General features: G+C 43.6%; 1 protein-coding gene across 1 annotated transcript; it reads right to left on the bottom strand.

The window, feature by feature from the left end:
• Positions 1 to 286: 286 nt before the first annotated feature.
• Positions 287 to 13,563, bottom strand: si:ch211-106h11.1 (volume-regulated anion channel subunit LRRC8D). The gene is made up of 7 exons (XM_039825981.1): positions 13,053 to 13,563; positions 11,295 to 11,654; positions 8,536 to 9,114; positions 6,607 to 6,857; positions 4,534 to 4,911; positions 3,348 to 3,630; positions 287 to 2,116 (listed from the first exon to the last, which is right to left on the bottom strand). The coding sequence occupies exons 2-7, from the start codon at positions 11,625 to 11,627 to the stop codon at positions 1,277 to 1,279; spliced, it is 2,664 nt and encodes an 887-aa protein (XP_039681915.1). The 5' UTR covers positions 11,628 to 11,654; positions 13,053 to 13,563; the 3' UTR covers positions 287 to 1,276.
• Between the last annotated feature and the right edge of the window lie 10,594 nt (positions 13,564 to 24,157).

Here is a 24,157-nt window from a genome sequence, read left to right as displayed (position 1 = left end):
TTCCTTTATAGAAAAAAAGAGCCAAAAAAAGTAAAAAAAAGAAAAAGAGACAAAACATTGACTTTTTTTGGCAACCTAAATTGATATGGGGGCCCATGTTTGGCCCACAGGCCTTGAGTTTAACAAGAAAAAAAGCAGGTTTGGAGAATCATTGCTCCTAGATTGCCGAGATAATGCACGCTCCTTTCCAGTTGGAGACCTGATGCCTGTTTGTTGTTAAGCGGCAAAAAAAAAAAAGGTGGTGATGGGTGGGTGGTGATGAAGATACACACCTTTGGCCATAAAGTTCATAATCAAAGATTTTTATTAACTTTCTCTTTTTGCATCTTATAATTAAGCACATTAAATATTAGAGAATTACTTTCGCTCCTTAAAGTTCAGTAAATATCAGAAACTTTGAGACTTTTACTCTTTTAATATTCTAAAAGGTGACTTTAACTTCTACCAAAGTCCTTTTCCAGTAAGATACTTGTACTTTTACTCAATTATTGCTTTCAAGTACTTTATACAAGACTGAAGTTATGCAAGCTACCTAACCGTTAAGACTGACGGACGTGCGTCAAATGGGTCAGAGGTCTCCGTTTGTGTCCGTCAAGACTACAAAGCAACCTCAGAGTCTTCAAACCAAAACGGGGACACCAGAGTTTCCAAATGTCTCCATTTTAGTGGCTCGGAAACGCCACAGCAGTAGCGTGGGAGCGAGGCGTAAACGTAGCAAAAGACCAAAGCGTAGTAGTGTAAATGTAGCCTTAGGATACTTAAATACAACACATTCTCACTCCCATCGCGTCAAATACAGACGCATGGTCAGGTGTCTTTGGTGTTCATTATTGCTAAAAGTCTCCTTTAGCGTCATATCTAAACGTGCTTGTTGTCACTTTTGACGCTCTGAGTCAGGACGTAGGTTTAACTGACATGCGGCACAAGAACGGGACAGTTGGGTTTAGGAAAAGGTCGTGGGTTGGGTTATAAAATGTACGTTTCAGTGACACGCGGGACAGGAATGGGACATGAACTCCGGTCTCCTGAGTGAAAGTCCTGAGTTGTTTGACCCATCCACCCCCCAACCAACCTCCCTACGCGGCGTTTTGGGCTTTCATACTAACCGCTACCATTGTCATCCTTAATACTACATCATCTTACAGCGCCGTGGAGCTGCTGCTCTGCCCGGTGTGTTCCATACAGACGCTGAAGGGTGCTTTTTGCGTCGGTATCTGACCCTGAGAGCCATTGCCCAGGCGTCCGTATTTGACGAGTTGGGAGTAAGAACGGGTTGTTATATCTGTGATTCCAGAGCAGAAGAGAAACTCCACTGTGTAGGAGAGAAGTATGGGAAACTGTCAGACTCTGGTCGGGAAGGACTCTCTGGGTACGTACCAGAGGCGGGGCAAGAACGGCTCAGGAAGTCCCTGACCTGGGGAGGCAAAGAAAGAAACAGCCAGTCCTCCACCAGGAGGCCGCCTCCATGCAGCCCTGTGCAGCAGCCCAACTCAGCGGGCAGTTCCTCCAGACTGTTGCTGCGCAAGTCCAACCTGCACAGCCGACTTAAAGCCGCGATCCCCCTGGGTAATGAGCAGAGAGAGTTGCGAGCCACATTAAGGATGTGCAGCTCCAAACAGCTGCTGAAGAGCTGCGGGGGAAGGCTCTCCACCCTGTTCCCGCTGAGGTCCAGCTCTGTGAGCAGCTGCAGCGCCTTCACCTCCGCAGGCAGCACCTCCAGCAGGTTACCAGCCAGCAGGAGCCTTCGTAGGCGGCGCAGAGTGAAAAGCGCCGGGGGGAGGCTCTGGAGCTGGTTGTTGGATAGATCTAGGAGCTCCAAGCCTCGCAGCACACCGACACTGGCCGGCAACGCCAGAACACGGTTATAGGCGAGTCTGAGGCAAGACAGACGTCGCAGGTGAGCCAGGCTGAGCAGTTCTTCCAGAGTCCTCAGGTTGTTATGCTGCAGGTCAAGTGTCCGCAGGTTGGTGAGAGCCAGCAGGGCGGAGGGCAAACGCTCCAGCCGGCAGTCCTGCAGCAGCAGCTCGGTCAGGTCGACCATCCGCTTCAAGCCGGTCAGCACAAGCAGCCTGGTGCCCTCGTTGTAGACTTCCAGCCTCACCAAGCTGCCCGTCACCTGTAATGGCAAAAAATTACATTTAAGAATGATTCCTTATATTCTTATGTTTTATTTGTGCCTTGGTTTTCTTACAATACTGAAAGAGAGAGTTTATCTCATTCCCACATGTAGATTCTGATTCTAAATAAGTGAGAATCACAAAGTCTGGAACATAATGTTTGTCTGAACAGATAGGGGCTACAAGGTCACCCTAAAACTATCTCTAGTTTTCCCATGCCAGTTGAGATGTAACTGGGGGGGGTGAAAGTCGTACAGGGAGGAGGAGGTGAAATGGCTCTGAGATGTCTCTTGTGTTTTTTGGATTGTCTTCATGTGTATCAGATTGCCGGTAAGAATTGTAGTGTCATAATAGACCTTTTTCACATCAGACATGTTGACATGACTTAGTAGGACAAGCATAGGTGTATTTAACACCATTACTGATGGCTGCATTCCACTTAGGAGAGGTCCTGGTATTAAACCATTACTGATGGCTGCATTCCACTTAGGAGAGGTCCTGGTATTAAACCATTACTGATGGCTGCATTCCACTTAGGAGAGGTCCTGGTATTAAACCATTACTGATGGCTGCATTCCACTTAGGAGAGGTCCTGGTATTAAACCATTACTGATGGCTGCATTCCACTTAGGAGAGGTCCTGGTATTAAACCATTAATGATGGCTGCATTCCACTTAGTTTTTAAAAGGTCCTGGTATTAAACCATTACTGATGGCTGCATTCCACTTAGGAGAGGTCCTGGTATTAAACCATTACTGATGGCTGCATTCCACTTAGGAGAGGAGAGGTCCTGGTATTAAACCATTACTGATGGCTGCATTCCACTTAGGAGAGGAGAGGTCCTGGTATTGTGCATGCTGACTCACTGAAATATCTTACTGGGACACTTGATGGAACTGAGCCATCGTTAAGGTGATTAATCTCAGCTGTGCTTTTCCTACTATGACAAGTCAACGTGTCTGCTGTGAAAAAGGTCCATAATCCAAGTGCGTGTGTGCTGTCACTCTGAAGATGCGTATAAGCCTGGTGTTTCTGTTCACTCATTTGAAGAAACCTTTCCACACTGGGCTGCTGTCTTTTGTGAAATTTATGTTCTTCCTATATTTGCAAATATAATATCAATAAAATGCAAAAACCTAACATGGTTTAGTCTTTCACTGTCTTATTTGTTTCACTTTACTAAACTTTGAAAACTCTACCCCTGCTGCAAAGGAAACTTCCACAACACACCTCACACAGCTCCCCGGGGATCCGCTGTAACATGCCTCGGATCACCAGCACCCGGAGGTGACGTAGTTGGCGGAGGCTGCCCAACGCCCAGCTGCGGCCCACGCCGCCGTCGCTGTTTAGGCGGCCAGAGAGGTGGAGCTCATGCAGGCTGCGGAGGGAGAGGACCCAGCTGGGGATCTCTGACGCTTGGGTGAAGTTGAGGTGGAGGATCTCCAGACGATCCTGAAGGACTCCAAGTGCACCGGGATCCACCGCTGCTGCGCAGTGATAGAGGTGGAGCTCCCTGTTTGTAGGAATAAACAATAAAAAGACACAATAAGTAGGTCTACATGTGTAGAAAAACGTGTATGTACAGAGTAATCCATAGACCAAAATATCTAGGTGTCAGCTATAACATTTGATTTGATGTTAACCATGACTGCACAACTGTCCTACTACGTTTTTCTTACTTAATTACATAGTTATCTATTCTTCGTATATCTACGATGTTCCACTTCCATGCCGGATGTCCCTCTTTTCGGACGGATGTCCGTAACTTTGGGCTTCATTTGTGTTGTTGTTCTAACCTCCGGTGGATTTGTGAGGACTATGGTTAACTGCTCCTCACATCTCTGCAGGGTAAATCCAGACAGCTAGCTAGACTATCTGTCCAATCTGAGTTTTCTGTTGCCAGACTAAAACTACTTTTGAACGTACACATGTTCCACCAAAACAAGTTCCTTCCAGAGGCTATTTTTCCGTGACTCTGTCTGGCGCTCAGCACCGCCCAAGACAATTGTGATTGGTTTAAAGAAATGCCAAAAAACATCTGGGAAAGCTGTATGGACTAGCGAGACTAGTAATTATCAGACCCATACTGAGTTTTTCAGCAGTGATTCAGCATTAATTCTGAAGAATTTAGCTGACTGTTTTTCTGCTTAGGGAGGAGATATGTTAACATTATGAGTTTTAAATTTTCTTTTTTGTATATGTGTAAAATCTGCAGAAAATCTGCAGAAAATTCTGAATATTAGTCCTAGTTTTTCCTCACCGCTGTCGCACCAAATGCTTGCTCATGGGGGGAATTGTTGGGTCTCTGTAATTTATGTGAGTGTTTTCTTGACCTAGAAGTGTCCTAAGGTAACGTCTGTTATGATTTGACACTATAAATAGAATAGAATTGAAATGGTATTGATTTATAACTCACCTGAGTGATGTCATGTTGGCCACCTGTGCAGTAAACCTGGCATCTGTGATGAGCTCCAATTTGAGGACCTGAAGCTGGCTGAGGGTGAAGAGGGCCGGAGGGAGGCGAGGCAAGGCCACCAGCTGCAGTCTGCAGCAGCCCTCTGCATCCACACTCGTCATGGCACGCAGCTTCTCCTCCCCCCAGCGCCTCTCCAAGCTTTCCTCCAGCAGCCTGCTCTCACTCACGGGGGACAGAAAAACGGACAGACGCTGGGCCAGCAAAGGGTCATACTGGTCTAACATATGTAAAAGAAATGCCAGGTCGTTTCTCAGGTCGGGAACATCTCGCAGGGAGCACAACTCCTTCAGTGAGTGGAAAGAATACTGCCGTAGAGAGCTGAGTAGGGCACAGACAGATTAAAGCCACCCAAAACACAGAATTACAATCCTATTATTAGGACTGCGGTATGCTAAATCTCATGGGCATTATTCTGTTTAAAGGCCCTTTGAACAATCCAATGAATTTGTTCAGTTTATTTGTCAGGGACAATATATACTGTATAACCATTGTTACATCTAAAGTGCAACCAATGCAATGTATGTGGGACTTTTTTTTAACCTTTATCTATCCAGGTAAGTCGATTGAGAACAATTTCTCATTTGCAACGACAACCTGTCACATTCACACAGTTTTACATTCATACCTGGAAGCTGCCCAGTACCACCACAGTCTGATCTGATCACATCCATCATCCATACCTGGAAGCTGCCCAGTACCACCACAGTCTGATCTGATCACATCCATACCTGGAAGCTGCCCAGTACCACCACAGTCTGATCTGCTGGCCACTGAGCAGTTCCACTGGAGCGGTTGGAGTTAAGGGCCTTGCTCAAGGGCACCTCAGTGGTGGTAATGAGGGAGGAACAAGTGCTGCTCTTTCACTTTCCCACGGTTATGTGATGGTTGGAGTCTGGCTCGCTGTGAGTTTCTGTTTTTTCCTTTTTCCCTCTTATGTATTTTGCTGTCAGTTTGTGTTGGCTCTGCCTCTCTGTCTCTCTCTGTGTTCCCTCCTGCCTGTGCCAGCCAGCTGATTGCGCACACCTGCTCGCCTCCTCACTACCACTCCTCTCGCCGTACACACCTGCTGGTCATCATCTACAATCAAGCTCAGTATATCAACCCTGGATTGACTCACCATCTTCGCTTGATCGTTGCTCCTGTCTCCTCGGTGACACAAGCTCCTGAATATTATCCTGTGTGTTTTCCTGCCTGTGCTGTTGTAACTTGTTTTCTGTCTTCTTGTTTCAGTTGCTACCTTCCCCGTCATTCTGCCTCCAGTCAGCTGGCTCCTCCATCCAGTCCCTCCCTCACGGTTTCCTGAACCATCCTACCACAGCTCTCGCCTCTCCGCGCTTCAGTGCTTCCCCTGTCGATCTCTCAGCCCCGGTCTCCCCGTGCCTCTGTTCCTGGCTCCAGCCCCCGTGCTCACCTCCCTGGCATCCACCTTCCCACTTTCCCATTTTCTCCAATAAAGTAACTTGTGCTGAGCTCTGCGTTTGGGTCCGTTCTGTCCTAACCGTAACACGTTAGGCTTTTAGAAATGACACACATGGTAAAAGACTATTAAATAGACATACAAACTAACAATTGAAGCAGACTAACAGGCAGTCACAGCTGCATAAAAAACCCAGTAAAGCGAACATGGACCAGCAGTCACATACAGTACATGCACAAAGACAAAAGATCGAGTAGAGTGAGACAGTAACCTAGATGGTTAAAAGCTGACTATTAAAGCAAACCAATAGTAAAACAAGCACAGACAGGCAGACTTATGTACGAAGTAAAGTTACATTAAAGTTGCGTGCCACAAAACCACAACAATGAGCTGAAAGGCACTTAGGAACTCTGTAGAGGCCATCTTATTTGCCGATAGACCGAGGCAGTCAACGAATCGAACGTCAGCTGATATCGATGTTCTGCTGATGCATTGGTACATCCCCAAATATTACAGTAATCTTTGCAGGGAGGCAAGTTTTTAGGTAAATGTTACAGCACCAACACACTCTGTATACTGTATACAAATGCACTAACCTGTGTGAAATCCAACTGAGGGTGTAAAGGTTCAGCAGGCCGTACAGCCCCAGTAGGGTCAGGTACGTCACCAGCAGTTTGCGTAGGAGGGAGGAGAGCACATGGATACACTCAAAGGTCGTGTAGCCGACCAAGGCCTGCTCCTCAGGGTGACAGGTGTGGGTGAAGGACAGGGAGCTGAGAAGAGGGATGCTGTAGCTCAAGATCAGGGTCACCATCAGCAATTTGAATATTGTCTGAGCCAAGTAGACCTGAATAGATGAAGGGGGGTATCATGAATACACTGACATTGTTTGATCAAGCCTGATCAAGCATTAACTATAACATCACATAATAGTCTGGATCAACTGAAGTACATTTCCAGGATAAAGCCTGACATCTGAAAATGGCAAGTTTTGAAGAAAATTTGGATCGTGCAACAAGGCAGGTCTGTTTGGTTCTTTCAGAGAATGATTGTAAAGATTTACAAAGAATATGTACACAGAGATACACTGGTAAGAGACAATGAGGTTTAACCATGTATCAGCTAATCTACTGTAAATAGCTCATGTTACTGTATTGTGTCAACAGATAACTTCATTTCATATTGCATGCCGTTTTCTTTTCCAGTGTGCAAATGTTCCACCAAAACCAGTTCCTTCCTGAGACTATTTAGCAGAGCCACCATCGCTGCGTGTGGAGCTTAGCGCCACCCAAGAGGACTGTGATTGGTTTAAAGAAATGCAAAACAACCCAGAGCGTTTTTTTCTCCTATCCCAGAATGCATCTGTGGTGTAGCCAGACCTTCCTCCACAGCGCTGTGGAGATAGAGCTTGCAATGCAAGACTACATCACATCATCTTTTTAGGATAACCAGTTAAGCTAACAGATAAAAGACAAAGTAGATAGATAGATAGATAGATAGATAGATAGATAGATACTGTAGATAGATAGATAGACTGTAGATAGATAGATAGATAGATAGATAGACAGATAGATAGATAGATAGATAGATAGATAGATAGATATATAGATAGATAGACAGACAGACAGATAGACAGATAGATAGATACTGTAGATGAATAGATATATATAGACAGATAGATAGATAGATAGATAGATAGATAGACAGACTGATAGATAGATAGATAGATAGATACTGTAGATAGATAGATATATATAGACAGATAGATAGATAGATAGATAGATAGATAGATGGATAGATAGACAGATAGACAGATAGATAGACAGATAGATAGATAGATAGATAGATAGATAGACAGATAGACAGATAGATACTGTAGATATATAGATAGATAGATAGATAGATAGATAGATAGATAGATAGACAGACAGATAGATAGATACTGTAGATAGATAGATAGATAGATAGATAGATAGACAGATAGATAGATAGATAGATAGATAGACAGATAGATAGACAGATAGACAGATAGATACTGTAGATATATAGATAGATAGATAGATAGATAGATAGACAGATAGACAGATAGATACTGTAGATATATAGATAGATAGATAGATAGATAGATAGATAGATAGATAGATAGACAGATAGACAGATAGATACTGTAGATATATAGATAGATAGATAGATAGATAGATAGATAGATAGATAGATAGACAGACAGACAGACAGATAGATAGATAGATAGATAGATAGACAGACAGATAGATAGATAGATAGATAGATAGATAGATAGATAGATAGATAGATAGATAGATAGATAGATAGACAGACAGATAGATAGATACTGTAGATAGATAGATAGATAGATAGATAGATAGACAGATAGATAGATAGATAGATAGATAGATAGACAGATAGATAGACAGATAGACAGATAGATACTGTAGATATATAGATAGATAGATAGATAGATAGATAGATAGATAGATAGATGTCCTCTAGACCAGAGGATCTCTCACCTTATAAATGACATCTGAGCTTTCGCTGTGGGACCGAAATTTCCTGACCCTTTCGAACAGCGCCCTGGTCTGCTCCCCATCACTTTTATCCAGGCTGATTACCTGCCTGGGACTGTCAACCACGGCTGAGGGCTTGGTAGGAAGAAAGTGCACCTGGGACCCGAGGGACGTAGACGACATGTTGGAGTTACAGGAGAGCGTGGAAGGGCACGGGGAGGGAGGGGTGGCAAAGGACCTCTTCAAGAGCGGGCTGTCTGTGCCCGAGTCAATGCTCGTTCGTCTTGTACGCGTTACCGAGGGTGAAGATGAAGTTGAAGAGAGCGGAGGTTGGGGTGGTGGTCTTTTCTCCACCACCTCCATCTCCTGGATGCTCTCCTGGCGGGCAGCATGAGACAGGACCTGAGATGTCCACGGTGACTCGCAGCACTTTGCCAAGATGGCCAGGAAGTGCTCTATGCGGGCGGAGGTGTGGGGGAAGTGGAGCCAGAAGGAGCCGCTGGCTACCAGCACTAGAGACTGCAGCATGGCCATGTAGGGGAAGAACCGGGAGCACAAAGGCAAAGCCTCATGGTAGCACACCTAGACACACAGATAGGTAGACACTAAAACCACAATAATTCATTCTGGGGCATTGAGAACAAGATGTGAACACAACATTGTGTATTATATTATCACCCTTTAAAGGGATACGCCACCGTTTGTTGAAATAGGGCTTATCACGGTCTCCCCTAGCTGTAGATAGGTGGGTCAACATTTTTTGTGCATGCATTGTTTTAGTCCGGTGCAACACCGGCAGCGCCGCCGCTAGTTAGCTTAGCGTAGTGAATGGAATCCTATGTTGCCGGTTAGCACGTTGTGAGTAAAAGTGAGCCAACAAAAGACAAAAAAAACAACCTAATTACTTGCACTGAGACAAAAAATGCGTTGGCCCACCTATCTACAGCCAGGGGAGACCGTGATAAGAACTATTCAACAAACGGTGGTGTATTACTTTGAGAAAACTTGTTAGAAAACAGTTGCCTATTTACTCATCAGTTCTTGCACAGCAAAGTCATCAGTCTCACTCCCAACTTGTCACATATGGCCGCTGTTCGTGTCCCGCGTGAAAGCTAAAGTAAACGTTTCAAGATGTGTATGTAACTTAAGATGTGTAACAAATGTACTTATTTGAACTTAAACCATGATCTTTTCTTAAACCTAACCAAGTCGTTTTGTGTGAATTCACAACGTTAACCACTTGTTGAACTCTAAAAATGATGTATGTTCATGTAACATGTTACAACTCCTTCATTATTTTGGATTGGCAACCACGTAAACACCTTGTAATGCGTAGCGTGAGCTACATTTACAAACATCACAACATCCCCACGCTACATGTCACAAAAATAACGTCAATATGTGGTTTTGGATCAGTGACAATAAGTACTTAATTTAAATATCTTTATAAAACAGACCCGCTGTGAACTGCGTAATGAATAACATAAAATGTAGCCTACAAAAATATGCCGCCAGTTGTGCCGCCTAGCCGCCAAGTGTTTCAACACATGCGTGATACAAAGTGTAGGGAAACCGTCACGTTTTCTACTACGTATTTATGCGCGTATCGGATCGTGCAGGCAGCACAGGTCACGTACTGACATGTACTCTACCCCTCCCGTAAACGAGCCTATGAGCTCATAGTAAAGCTTAGATCGGGCCCTAAAAATCAAGCCCGACACTACCCGAGCCCTTGCACGTTGTGTCTGAGCCCGGCCCAACACATTAACTGGAATTATGAGCCTGAGCTTGATTTAAACCAGACACTTTTTTAATACGTGGGCCGTTGTGGAGTTGTTTGAACTACAGAAATCTGTTTAGAATGATCTTAATGAATAATGCAACAAGGACGAAGCCTGTAAACTGCTGTTAGTTTATTCAGACTGGAATGGATCGCAAATGGATCCGAATGAAGAAACTTAAACAAAAAAACTCAACCCTATAAGCTCCCCCAGCCGAATACTGTGGCTAACAGATCAAGGCAGCGACATAATCAAAGCCCTGGAACCATACAGGAGACTTTCTGGTCTCAATCACCTAATTAATACTGTCCTTCTCCACGGTCTGCATGCCGATGCACTGGCTGACAACAGTGCTGCAGATGGGGGAGACACGATTTAGCACAGTTTACCTCCCAGAGCTACGGGAGAAGCTGGAGAGGCATAGCTTTCTCCCTACCCAATTAGGCTAATAAAGTAATAATTAAAAAGACAAAAATGCTTGATCAAGGGCCCGAGGATAGTGGCGGGAAATATTGGGGTCAAGTTCTGGCTCGGGCTCGGGGTCAGGCAGAGAATCTAAACTCTAGCTCATAGGCGTTGTCGCCGCCGGTGTTACTGCAAATGGAGAACGGAGGAGAAAAGTCTGCAAAAGTTGCCACTGCCGTGGGTTGAATGAGACATTAGGTATATCTTATGAGTGAAATAGTGTGTGGTCCAGGGACCACAGATGTAAATTAGCTGTATAGCTAACTCTGGTACAGGTTCTGAACTGTGCATGGTCCCTGACAAATAAACTAATAAACTACAAAATAAAAAAACGCCCTTTCAACACTCTTTCAATCCTGAGGGCAGGGGGAGGGGTTAGACGAAGCCCCAAAGAGCTGCTTTCAAAACTTTGGAATCTTTTCAACATTACCAACCATGCCTTAAACAGTCACTATTTTTATTTGGATCGTCTGTTCTGTTGCATTTTCAATGATCATGAAAGTAGTATGACTGTACCTGGCTTATGTAAAGGTACTGCTGGTAGACCAGATGTGTGCGTCGACCCCGAGCTGTGGAATGAAGATTTGGGCTGATTTTGCGTTGAACATGGGTTGGGGGCTTTAAAGATGGATTCAATGCAGCCCTGCTAGTTGAGGTATTTGCAGTAACAAGTGGATCCAAAGGCATGCACACCACTCTGTCCCTGGATAGCTGCTCGGTACAAGCCAGGACAGATGCCATCAGCATCAGGACCACCAGGTAGTCCATGAAGACCTCCCACCAGGGCTTTAACAGTTTACTCCTACTCTGATGCTGGTTCAGAGGCGCCAGCTCCGACAGGGAAAACATGGCGACCTCTGGCTCAGACAAGGATGACTGTAAAAGAAATGGTTAAAAGGTGAAGAAAGGTCTGAGCCACGCACACAAACTGATGTAGTGATGTATAAAAATGAGTGTGGCCTTCATTGTCAGTGTCGACAGGTTAAAATCTGGATCAACAGAAGTACATTAAATAGGATAAATAGCATGTTCACTCTCTGTGTGTTTCTGTTCTCAAGCTAGCAAGCCAATCGCTGAAAATGGGCAAGTTTTGAAGTAAATTTGGATTGTGCAACAAGGCAGGTCTGCTTGGTTCTTTCAGGGAATGATTGTAAAGATTTACAACAAATATGTTGAGGTCATCTCCTCTCTAACTGGGAGGTTTTGGCACCGATTGGTGGGATTGCTGTGGACGAAGTACACACGGAGATACACTGGTAAGAGCCAATGAGGTTTAACCATGTATCAGCTAATTGAAATAGCTCACGGTACTGTATTGTGTCAACAGTTAACTTTATTTAAATATTGCAGGTGGCGTTTTCTTTTGCAGGGTGCAAATGTTCCACCAGAACAGGTTCCTTCCTGAGACTAATTGAGGCTAATTTAAATAGCTCACGTCAGGGGTGTTGGACTGAGTACCCAGGGCCCTGATGTGAGGAGGGCCCAAAAAGATGCTAGAATGAATAGCTGTGGATGCAGGGAGGGGCCCATAGAGAATGCCTTTCTACAGGGCCCAATATTTTGTGGTACACCCCTGGCTTACTCCACAGCGCTGTGGAGATAGAGGTGGCAATGCAGAACTACAAAATCTGTGACCGGTCAAATTCTGTGACACATGTGATGGCAGTTATCAAAATGTGCAAACTATCTAAATACTGTACTACAGTATCAGACCACGGCCTGATCCAGGAACAGGAACATCTTGATCATGTTAGAGAATAAGAGGATCCTTTTCCCACCCAAAAACACATTTTCCAAATAAGCTTCTTAATGTAAACCATGTGGACCAACATGAAAACAATATTTTCTGCCAGAGTCTGAGGAGTTGTTGTTGTTTATTTCACAATATATTTCTGTATTTGTGTGTTATTTCCTTGCTTTTGAAAAAAGTAATGTCACGCTTTCCTCTGCAACTCTTAATAAATAATAGCAATAAAGTTTATTTTCCAAACTTGAACTTGGTTTTTCAATATTTAGTTATGAGTATGAAACAAGTTTTCAGGGGCTTTAAGCTTTAAGAGCTTCAAGTAGACATCTTTCAGGGAAAATGTTTCAGTGTTTAATGGAAATTCCACACAAGAGGAAATTTCATATCACATCAAAATAAGGCCTACACACATCTGTCAACATTTCTATTGTAGGCAACATCTCTAGAGTATGATGTTTGGCAAAAACACAAATCACAACCAAACAATTTATGTTATTTTTACAGCTCAGAATATAACTTTCACCTACCTCTGTAAATAAGTTGTTTCTCTCTCTGTCTCTCTCTCCTCTGATCAGCTCACAGCAGCCTTACACAAACTTTATTCCGGCGCTGTCTGGTTCTGCTGTGAAAAAAAACTTACAACAAACTCCTCCTTAGCTGGCCGACAAGCAGCTTTTCAACAGTTGCCATGGCAGTGGATGAGTGGCTGAAAAATTTAATTCAGCTATAGAAGCCTGTTCTAGACCCACCGGTGGGAGGGGGGTGTTTGGGGGATGCCTTTACCCTTTAACTCCTTCAGCCCTGACTCTGAGGAAAACATCAGAGGAATATTAGATAAATGTATTACTCACCGGCCACTTTATTAACTACATTTTGCTAGTTGGAGCCCCTTTCGCCTTCAGAACTGCTTTTATTCTTTGCAGCATAGATTCAACAAGGTGCTGGAAACATTCCTCCAAGATTTGGGTTCTTGTTGACATGACAGCTGCAGATTTTTCGGCTTCACATCCACAATGCGAGATTTCCCGTTTCCACCAAAACCCTGAAGGTGCTCTGTTGGATTGGGAGCGTGCTTATGTTCCCACAGCCCAATATTCCCACATTTCTAAGAATTTTTTTTTCACTGAAAATTAGGCCCTATGTTCCCACAGTTTCCACATTTCTAAGATTTTTATTCCTAACCCCTAACCCACCCTAACCCTAACCCTTGAAGGGAAATGTAGGAATACAAGACCTCATTTTGAAAATGTCCTAGAAATGTGGGACCATAGAGCTGTGGGACCATAGGGCTGTGGGAACATAGGGCTGTGGGACCATAGGGCTGTGGGACCATAGGGCTGTGGGAACATTGGGCTGTGGGACCATAGAGCTGTGGGACCATAGAGCTGTGGGACCATAGGGCTGTGGGAACATTGGGCTGTGGGACCATAGAGCTGTGGGACCATAGAGCTGTGGGACCATAGGGCTGTGGGACCATAGGGTTGTGGGACCATAGGGCTGTGGGAACATTGGGCTGTGGGACCATAGGGTTGTGGGACCATAGAGCTGTGGGACCATAGAGCTGTGGGACCATAGGGCTGTGGGAACATAGGGCTGTGGGACCATAGAGCTGAGGGACCATAGGGCTGTGGGACCATAGGGCTGTGGGACCATAGGGCTGTGGGACCATTGGATGACTTTGGAGGCCATTTGAGAACAGTGAACTCATTGTTGAAGAAACCATTTTGAGGTGATTTGAGCTTTATGACATGGAGCGTTATTCTGCAGGAAGTAGCCATTGGAAGATGGGTACATGGTCATAAAGGGATGGACACAGTCAGCAACAATACTCAGGCAGGCTGTGGCATTTAAACAGTGCTCACTAGGTATTAAGGGGTCCTAACACATTCTCACTCCCAAGAGCCTGAAGCGTTTGTACAAGCGTGGATCCAGGCTTTCATGTTGCTTATGGCGAATTCTGATCTGGCTATCTTAATGTCACGAGACTCATCATACCAAGGAATTTTTTTTCCAATCTTCTGTTGTCTAATATAGAGAGCTTGTGCCAACTGTAGCCTCAGTTTCCTGTTCTTAGCTGACAGGAGTGGCATGGGTGGCATCTTTTGCGGCTGTAGCCCATCAGCTTTTTAGTTTAACATCTTGTGCGTTCAAAGATGCTCTTCTGAAAACCTCAGTTACAACGAATGGTTATTTCTTGCCTAGTCTATATCTACACTGTTCTGGTGCCGCTGGAAATTCTGCCAGACGTCCCGTCACCTTCCTCTTTCTTAGTGTTGGAATTTTAGACTCCGGTGGATTTGTGAGGACTATGGTTAACTGCTCCTCAGATCTCTGCAGGGTAAATCCAGACAGCTAGCTAGACTATCTGTCCAATCTGAGTTTTCTGTTGCACAACTAAAACTACTTTTGAACGTACACATGTACACTATTTAGCAGAGGCACCGTGGCTCCATCCAGAGCTTAGCACCGCCCAAGATGATTTTGGTTGGCTTAAAGAAATGCCAATAAACCAGAGAACATTTTTCTCCCATCCCGGACTGCTGTGTGGACTAGCCAGACCTTCCTCTGCAGTGCTGTGGAGGAAAGTCTGGCGATGCAAGGCTGTTTCTGTCAGCTCGAACAACCCTGGCCATACTCCTCTGACCTCTGCCATCAACAAGTCCTTTTCGTCCAGAGAAACTGCCACTTACTGGATATTTTACTTTACAACCTAGATACGGTTGTAAATAAAAATCTCAGGAGATCAGCAGTTTCTGAGATACTTAAACCAGACCATCTGGCACATAGCCACGTAAATCACCTTTATTTCCCATTCAGATGCTGGCTTTAAACTTCAGAAGATCATCTTGACCATGTCTACATGACAAAATGCATTGAGTTGCTGACCTATGATTGGCTGATTAGATGTTGCTTTAACGAGCAATTTCAATTTTGGCTCCTAACGATCACAAAAACAATGTAATCCACAAATACTATCATTTTGCACATTACGTTTTGCAAGTAAACTCTTAATTTGTCTTGTGTTCTAAATGACAAAACAGTTCAAACGGGAACAGTATTAAGGGGAAATTTCACAGTTCAGGGTGTTTTTTAATGTTGATTGTTTAACTGTTTCACTGTTTTTTAAGTTCAATAAATGTAACATCTTTCCAAAAGTCAATCGTGTTAGATAATCGTGATTTCAATATTGAACAAAATTAATTGTGATTATGACTTTTTCCATAACTGAGCAGCCCTAGTTGAACAGGTGTACCTAATAAAGTGGCCGGTGACTGCAGAATGGATGCAGAATGGCTCCTTTCAGGAGTTTCAGGATTGCAGCAGGTTAAGATGGAGCCAACTTTTTGTTATTATATACTACTATTGGGTAGTTTAATCTCTAATATGTTATCCTATTTCATAAACGCATTCAAAATATATTCATGGCACCCTACAGAAAATGTTTTGCAGCATTGTACCCAGAATTATCCAGCAGGGGCTGCTGAAGTGTGTGAGTTACACACAACAGCAGCATTCGTCTCCACTGCTGTAATCCAGTTGATGTTTCACTCTTACCTTTACGTTACATTTCACTGAGCTGGCGCTTTTTTCCAAAGCAACTTCCAGTAAGTGCATTCAACCATTAAGGTACAAACTCTCAAAATAGCAGGAATCACAAAGAAGTACATTAGCTCCAAGTAAGCCTACAAACAGTGTAGAGAAAAAAGATTGCCGGTGCAACACAGATGTCTTCTTAATTTATAGTACTATAAATTAAGAAGGCAAGCAATCTTTTTTCTCTATACTGTTTTGTCCTGCCCTGGTTGCACCTGATTGTTGTGGTTTGCAGAAGCGCAGGGAACTCTTTCTTTTCTACTTAAGCCTACAAACAGAACAATCATCCTCTTAAGCCAAGGTGCAGTCAAAAGAGCTGTGTTTTTAGCCTGCGGTGGAAGATAAGAATAATAATAATTTATACTTTATTAATCCTGCAAGGGAAAGTACAATGTTTTCAATCTGTTGTTATTATACACATTACACACAGGCCTGAAATGCACACCTATACATGCTCAGACACATAGGCGCCGATTTATGTTTTCGTCCGTGGGTGTTCACAAGCGCACAGCCTTTAAAAAAAGAAAAAGTCAAAAATTGTTTGCATTTCAGAACCTTAGGAAACGGACAGCGGCCGACACGAACACACACGCCTATTGACTCCATAATCAAGCCGTAAAGTAGACTTTCAACGCAGGACAGCGCCACCTCTCACAGATACAGACAGGATTGGAGATGAGAAGTTTAACTGACACATAACCACGATCAGCTTCGTGGGAAATTAAGAATCAATGCCACCGACACAACCGATCACACTATGACAGACGCTCCACTCAGCACCAACTGCAATGTTTAATTTTAAATGAATGTAGCCTACTGGCAGCCTGGCACACGTGGGTGTTCACTATTTTTCAGTATTAGTATCGGCGCCTATGCTCAGACATGTCAGAGTGAGGGGGCTGCAGGTGTCGATGGATAGGCGCCCCGAGCAGTTGGGGGTTTGTGCCTTGCTCAAGAGCACCTTGGCAGTGCCCAGGAGGTGAACTGGCACCTCTCCAGCCGGTCCACCACCATACTTTGTGTGAATTTCCCCATTGTGGGATTAATAAAGGATTTTGAATCTTGAATCTTTGGTCCGTAAGGGGACTTGAACCAGCGACCCAACTCAACTCCCTACAGACCACACAAGATGTGTAGACTTCTAGACATAGGTGTAGATGTTGGGGGGGGGGGGTGCAAGGGATATCCCCCCCCCCAATATTTAGAAGAGGTAGATTTGGGTGTTTGGTTTTTTAAGCCCCCAACGTCGTCTTACAGGCAGCGCTGCATGGAAGGCACTAGGGTTAGGCAAGGGTTACGATTAGCGTTAGTGCGTGAAAATTTGACAAGCCACTCCCCAAAAGAGGTTACCGTTCAAGGCTATGAAACATGTAAATATTCTTCTTACCCGTAAATATGTTTCCCAACGATAAAAAAAACACTATAGTGGACCGGGCCATCCTAACCTTGCAGCGCACGTCTCTTTTCTCTTTCTCTGTGAAATGAAGCTGCCTTCAAGTACGGTTGGAATTGTTGAGATCTATAAACGATCTGATGGAAAACAGTAACTGTGAAATATAAAGTCTACTTGTGCTACATTGGGGGGTTAAAGGTCCCACCCCCACCCTCCAGGTCTATATAAAAGAGACTTCAGATACAGTATTAGGGGACCACTAAGGTCTATATAAAAGAGACTTCAGATACAGTATTAGGGGACCACTAAGGTCTATATAAAAGAGACTTCAGATACAGTATTAGGGGACCACTACGGCCTATATAAAAGAGACTTCAGATACAGTATTAGGGGACCACTAAGGTCTATATAAAAGAGACTTCAGATACAGTATTAGGGGACCACTAAGGTCCATATAAAAGAGACTTCAGATACAGTATTAGGGGACCACTAAGGTCTATATAAAAGAGACTTCAGATACAGTCCACATGATACAAGCCTTCTGTGATCAATTTGATAAAAAAAAAAAACAGGATTATCCTGATCGATTGAATGTGTTGAGTTTTGTTTAAGTGAATGATTACAAAATCAATGTTTACTGATGATATATACATTTCTTCATATTTGAAGCATATCTGAAGCATGTCACATCTAATGAGATATGGACTATTGGCTAGTATTGTCTTTGTTTTGTTATTTAACATTATAACAAAATAAGGAATGTAAAAGTTTCTGTTCCTTAAAATTAAAACAAACTATTTGTGGCCACTGGTATGTTGTCTACCTGTTGTTCTTTGCTAAGCCAGTAGGCTACACTGTTGGTTCCATTTAAGGCTCTGGTAAACAGGATTTGGTAATCCTGAAATTTGGTATTTGGATCACAGTGATCCAATCCAATGTTCCTTTAAAAAAATGGCATAAAATCAAGATGGATCAGGTGATCCTGGACAGCAAAACATGGGATTTCCAAGAGAGAAATCCAGAGAGAGTTGTGTGGAGCTGATAGTCTTAATTAGCTTTGTAGCAACTCATTTCACAATGGCTTGAATGTAAGGGACGTTCATTAATATCAAAAAGTTACACACTAAAGCTTTAAATAACACAACAGGGGTGTTGAGAAAAAAACAACAAACTGTTGCATAAAAAATCACCAGAATGCAGGAAATTAAGTGTTTGATGCACTTTGATGAAGTGTTTTTCTGGTGGAGGACACCCATACCCCCCCAGTTATAATGTGCCTCCCCACCAATGTTGAAACAAAACCATTGCTTCCAGCTGTTCTGATGTCAATGGGGAGCCGGTTTCACCATTTAGGAGCAAGGACAACAGTCGAGATTTCGTGGAGTGACGAGGTGTCCCTAGCAGTGAAGGAGCAGCAAGTGCTGAGCGGTCTCTTTATCTTCTGTATCCAAAGAGGCTAAACGTTACAGAGGTCTGATGACCCAGAAAGTCATTACTGTGACTTGATTTTCTTGCGCGAGCGCGAGTGTGAGTGTGTGTGTAAACTCACGGAGGGTCATATGTAACTCCAAGTGCTGTTTCCTTTGTATTTGGGCCAAGGAGAATCTGGAGCAAAGACTCAAACTGACAACAAACCACAACAGGATCTACTCTACACAGCTGGTGTGTGTATTATCTGTGTGTGCGTACTGTATGTGCAATATGTGTGGAGTGTGGTAGTTGCAGCAGTGGTGGTGTATGAGTGAGTGAGATTGAAATGGAGAAGATAACGTGTGAAGATGTAACTTTGAGGGACAGGGACAGTTTTTTTAAATAACGTATTATCACCATCTCCTGCTACAAAGTCAAGCCCACTTTTTACTGTACAAGGATGACTGCGTTTTTTTTCAGACTTGTTAAAGATAAAATCATCAACAGAGGACACCTGCTGCAACTGAGCGTGCTCCTCAGTATCTGCTGAACAGCATAAAGAATCACAGTGCAATGTCTCACTGACAGCCTAACTGCATTTCATTCTGTTTTTGAAGCCTTTATATTACATGCAAGGCTCTGAATCTGCAGGGTTTCCCCTAGAAAAGTTGTTAAGCCCAGCAGCAAGTGTCTTTTTTTTTCACGAGGGCACGCCTGGGGCCCGTCACCGACTGATGGCAGCATTAATTTAGAGCCCAATAGTTTCTGTGATAACAGAATCATGGACAGAATCGCGAAATTGAGAATTTGAAAAAGCTATAAGACAGATTCCAAAGAGCCCTAGATTAAAGGTCCAGTGTGTAACGTGTTTAGTCCTTCATTCTCTAAATCTGTGTTGCCCTGTTCACCAACTTGTCCTATTTCATGAATATTTACCTCTACCATCAATCCCAAGTATTCCTATTGACTTGAAATTTAACATTTGCATTTGCATGAACTGTGGTAGATGCTCCATATTCATGTTCCATCTTGAAATACGTTAGCTGGTAAGAGACATACAGGACATACTGCTCCTGTTTTCTCTGTCACATAATAACCTCTCAGCTGCTGCTAATGGTGCTAATGGGTATCGTAGCTTCCCGGCCCCGGTGGCAAGTTCTAAGAAGGAAACATGGAGGACCACACGTATTCAAAATCCAAATTTCAGGAACAGGAGTCTTCTTCTTCTTCACCCAGAAAAAGAAAAAGGAGATTGAAAAGAGCAAGAGACTGGCTTTTTGAAGCGTGAAGGCTACCGTAGCTGTAATACCTACTTTGAACTGCGTGGTGCGAGAGAGTTGATATATGATCTCAACGCTAGATGGGAGAAATTCCCACACACTGGACCTTTAAGTCAGAGCTAAAAGCTAACAGGACATTTGAAAATATGACTGCGTCTAAGTTTTCAACTGTTTTAAAAACGTCCTACAGTACATTAAAAAATAATTCCCCACCCCTGCTCCACGCAGTTGCTAGTTGCTTAATTAGCTTTGTAGCAACTCATTTGGCAATGGGTTGGATGTAACAGACGTTTATTAAAGGTGCTGTAGGTAGGATTGTGAACATCAACAACTTCTCAGTCCCTCCCCTCTTTCTACTAAAGCCCAAAACTGTCTTCTAAGCCCCTCCCCCCACATGGGAGAATGAATGCGTGTGCATGAGCAGTGATTGACACGCAGACACCCCTCCCCCGGCCCTGATTGGTGCATCTGAACAGGGAGAGGTGGATTTTTGTAAATCCCACTCCAGGCTGTAGGTGGAGCCAGAGGAGCTGGATTTATTTGAATGACCTGCTTCATGTAGTTCTACTGGAACATAGGCTCAGTTTCAGCAGATATGACAGAAAGGTAGTTTTATAAGGCTTACCTACTGCACCTTTAATGAGCATCATTACTGACTTTTTTTTTTCCATGGACAGATTTAGATACTAAACGTCCACAAACTTCAAACATCAGAATTGACTTTCTGTCCCTGTAAAACGTTAGTCAGCAGCTAACTTCAGCTAACGTTAGCTTTGTAGAGATCGTGGGATTACCCAAACTGAATAACTTACCACACATATGAACACAAAACTGCTTTGCTAACTCAATCTTGTTGTAACTAAGACATCTGCTGAACAGATACAGCTCCTGGACATTAGCGCCGTCACAGCTGATCCAAAACATATCCAGTGAAAGTTAACTTCAGAGCGTTGTAACAAATAAGTCGTTTAATCCGATGAATCACTTTATATACTAGTTGGGGAGCTTTTGTGTGTTCCACTGTGGTTACTGCATTACTTACATGAATATTTTTAATTCAAGTCCGTAATGTTGACGCAGAAATGGCGGAGTGATATTTTAAGTGATGCACCAGGTGTGCTGTAAATGGCTCTGGGCGTGCTGTCATCAGTGCTTAATTTGTAAAGTGGGAGGTCCCGGAGCGCAGAGGGGGGGTGGATCCGGCAACTCAAAACGGGGGTTGGAGGTAACGGAACAAAAAAAGAAATGACACTGCCTAGTAGCTTCTCTGACTAAAAAAACCTAAACAACGCTGTGTGTACATGCTTATTTTAATTTCAGAACACGCACTCCATCGGTGAGATGAAAAAAAATACACTGCAACAATCGTTTTCACGAGCAGCAGTTATCCATCGGACTATTAAATTAACCAAAAACCCACCGTGGTCTCCACATTCTTGATCGGCAGAAACGGTTTTTGCCTGTTTGGGATCCGACTGGCCAGCGTGTTAGAACAAGTTCAGCAAACTTTGTCTTTTTGACATTTTTCCCCTGACTGAAACGAGGCTATAACAGCGATCTCAAGCAGCACGAGCGCTTGCGTCACTAGAAGTGCAGCGCCGCGCTGTTGAAGTGTCTCCCCTCCCTCCCTCTCTCTCTCCCCCCTCCATCTCTCCTCCCTCCCTCTCTCTCTCTCCCCCCTCCGTTTTACCCTGAAAATTGACCTCAAAACGCATCGAAAATGCAAACACAAGATTTCTGTGGAACTTCAATGGGGAATAAAGACTAACAGGACAGATAACAACACATTTTTCATGGTGACACAGGAGGTGCCGGATCCAATAAGAAAATTCTGGATCCAACGTCGGAGGTGCCGGAACATGTTCTGCCATGTTCCGGCTCAAATTAAGCCCTGGCTGTCATGCTGAACTGAGCACGTTCTAAATGTCTAGTTAACCAGATTGTCTGGTCGGATCTACTTGTTGTTGTCAGGGAAATAGCGAGGCTTGGACCCAAATGCAGAGTTGAGGAATTTATTCAAACAAAAACTACAAGAAAAAGTGTCCAGAGGTAGGAAGGCAAAAACTTACACAAAAATAATCCAAAAGGCGTGAAGGCCGGGAAGAAAGAAAAGAAGACACGACGCAAGACAAAAACTCTAGACCTGGAACCCAAGACAAAAACATACACTTCAAGACAACGATCCGACAAGAGACAAAGACAACGCCGAGACTAAATACACTATAACGAGGCTGAAACAAGGGACAGGTGACACAAGGGCTCAGAAAAGTGTTTGTTTACATGTACCCGTGTATATATATTGTCAATGCAGTCAAGAGCACGCCAGACCTGTAGGTGGCGGTGTAACGAGAAGCTCAAGCCCATGTTAGTCAATCAGAATCCCGAAGATAGCAACAACAGCAACCAATCACCTCCTCTTTCTCTCTCTTGACTGTCTAAACCTCTGTTTGTCTCAGTTTACATGCAAACATGCAAACAAAGTTTTCCAAGATCTCCACTTTGGCCGGAGTTTTTAGAAATAATCGTTTTCTGTGATAAAAACTGGGTTTTTGTGTAAATAAGAGGCCAAACCGCAGGAAAATATCGGCGTCTTCCCTTCGTGTAAACGGGGCCTAAGAAAGACTCGGTTTCAGAGGCGACTTCTCCGTTTGCGTGTAAACGAAGGGCACAAACGAAGGGAAATGTCTGCGTTTGTAAAAATAACCACGTACGTGTAAACGGGGTCTTAGACAGGAGGGAAAACACAAGGCAGGAAGTAAAACAAGACATGACAAGGGAGAAAACAGACTACAAAATAAAACAGGAAACTGAAGCATAAACATACACAAGGATGAAAACAAGATAACACACAACAGAGAAACCCAAGAGACAAACAACAAGGAACCGGGGGAATAAACAGAATAAAACGACAACAGAAACTCAGTTGCAAGAAAGTGCACAAATGCATTTCCAAAAATATCCTGTATATCTCTACTGAGAAGTCTTTTGTTTTCTAAAAGGTCATTGAAGTTCCATGACCTCACTGAAAAAGTAAGTGATTGTGTGTGTGATTGTGGGAGCTTTTTGCATCTCTTTCAGGGAAACATGGCTTTAAAATTAGACAGCAGGGCCGTGGCGAGGCAAGCTGAACATTAGTGGCTAGTATCCTATAAACACCCTCGGTTTCAGAGCTCTGCTGTGAAAAGGCCTGTGGCTTCACACCTCTTCATTTGCAATATGTTTACACACAGACACGCGCTGACACTCTGTGCCCGTATGCAGGGGTGTTTTGGGTGGGGTCGTGTTATGTGGCAGTATTCACACGTCCATGTCATGAAACAAGCATCACAAGCTTGCCACAGACCTCTGCACATTGAATAGCTAATATCTTTTAACGTGAGCAACATTACACACACACACACACACACACACACACACACACATTATGTTGTTGCCTATAACTGGTTTATGCTTAACAATCTGTAGCTACTAGATGTAAGGATTTTGGAGATGGAAGCTAGTTAAAAAATGGTTTAAAGGTGAGGTTTATTGAATTTAGAAATGTCTTTTTTTAATATTTAGAACAATAGCCAACATACAACATGAACATGAATAAGACAATATATCCTCTGCCGTGATGATGTTGGATCCTTCCATCGGCAACCACATCTGGGTCGAGTGAATAAAAGACTGTTTGCTGCCCCCCCACAGCAAGGGAGAACTAATCGCTCAACGAAATCCAGACTGTTCACTGTCCTGGCTCCCAAATGGTGGAACGAGCTCCCTATCAACGTCAGGATGGCCGAAAGCCTACACATCTTCCGCCGAAGGCTAAAAACACATCTCTTCTGACTACACCAAAAAATAAATAATCTTTTCTCAAAGGATCTTTGCTTATTTAAAGCTAATGTACTTGCACTTACTACTTGTTGTCTGGAGTTTGAACCTTCACAGTTGAAAGCACTTAATTGTAAGT

This window comes from Perca fluviatilis, chromosome 15 (assembly GCF_010015445.1).
Source record: "Perca fluviatilis chromosome 15, GENO_Pfluv_1.0, whole genome shotgun sequence".
In the NCBI taxonomy this organism is placed as follows: Eukaryota; Metazoa; Chordata; class Actinopteri; order Perciformes; family Percidae; genus Perca; species Perca fluviatilis.
The sequence above is the reverse complement of the archived record's forward strand: the minus strand, read 5'-3'. Positions and strand labels throughout refer to the sequence as shown.

Excerpts from the sequence above, each read along its gene's own strand:
- si:ch211-106h11.1 (XM_039825981.1), bottom strand. The coding sequence starts at position 11,627 with ATGTTTTCCCTGTCGGAGCTGGCGCCTCTGAACCAGCATCAGAGTAGG. Across the intron at positions 9,115-11,294 it reads AGTACCTTTACATAAGCCAG|GTGTGCTACCATGAGGCTTT; the intron begins GTACAGTCATAC and ends CTGTGTGTCTAG. Across the intron at positions 3,631-4,533 it reads GCCAACATGACATCACTCAG|GGAGCTCCACCTCTATCACT; the intron begins GTGAGTTATAAA and ends TCCTACAAACAG.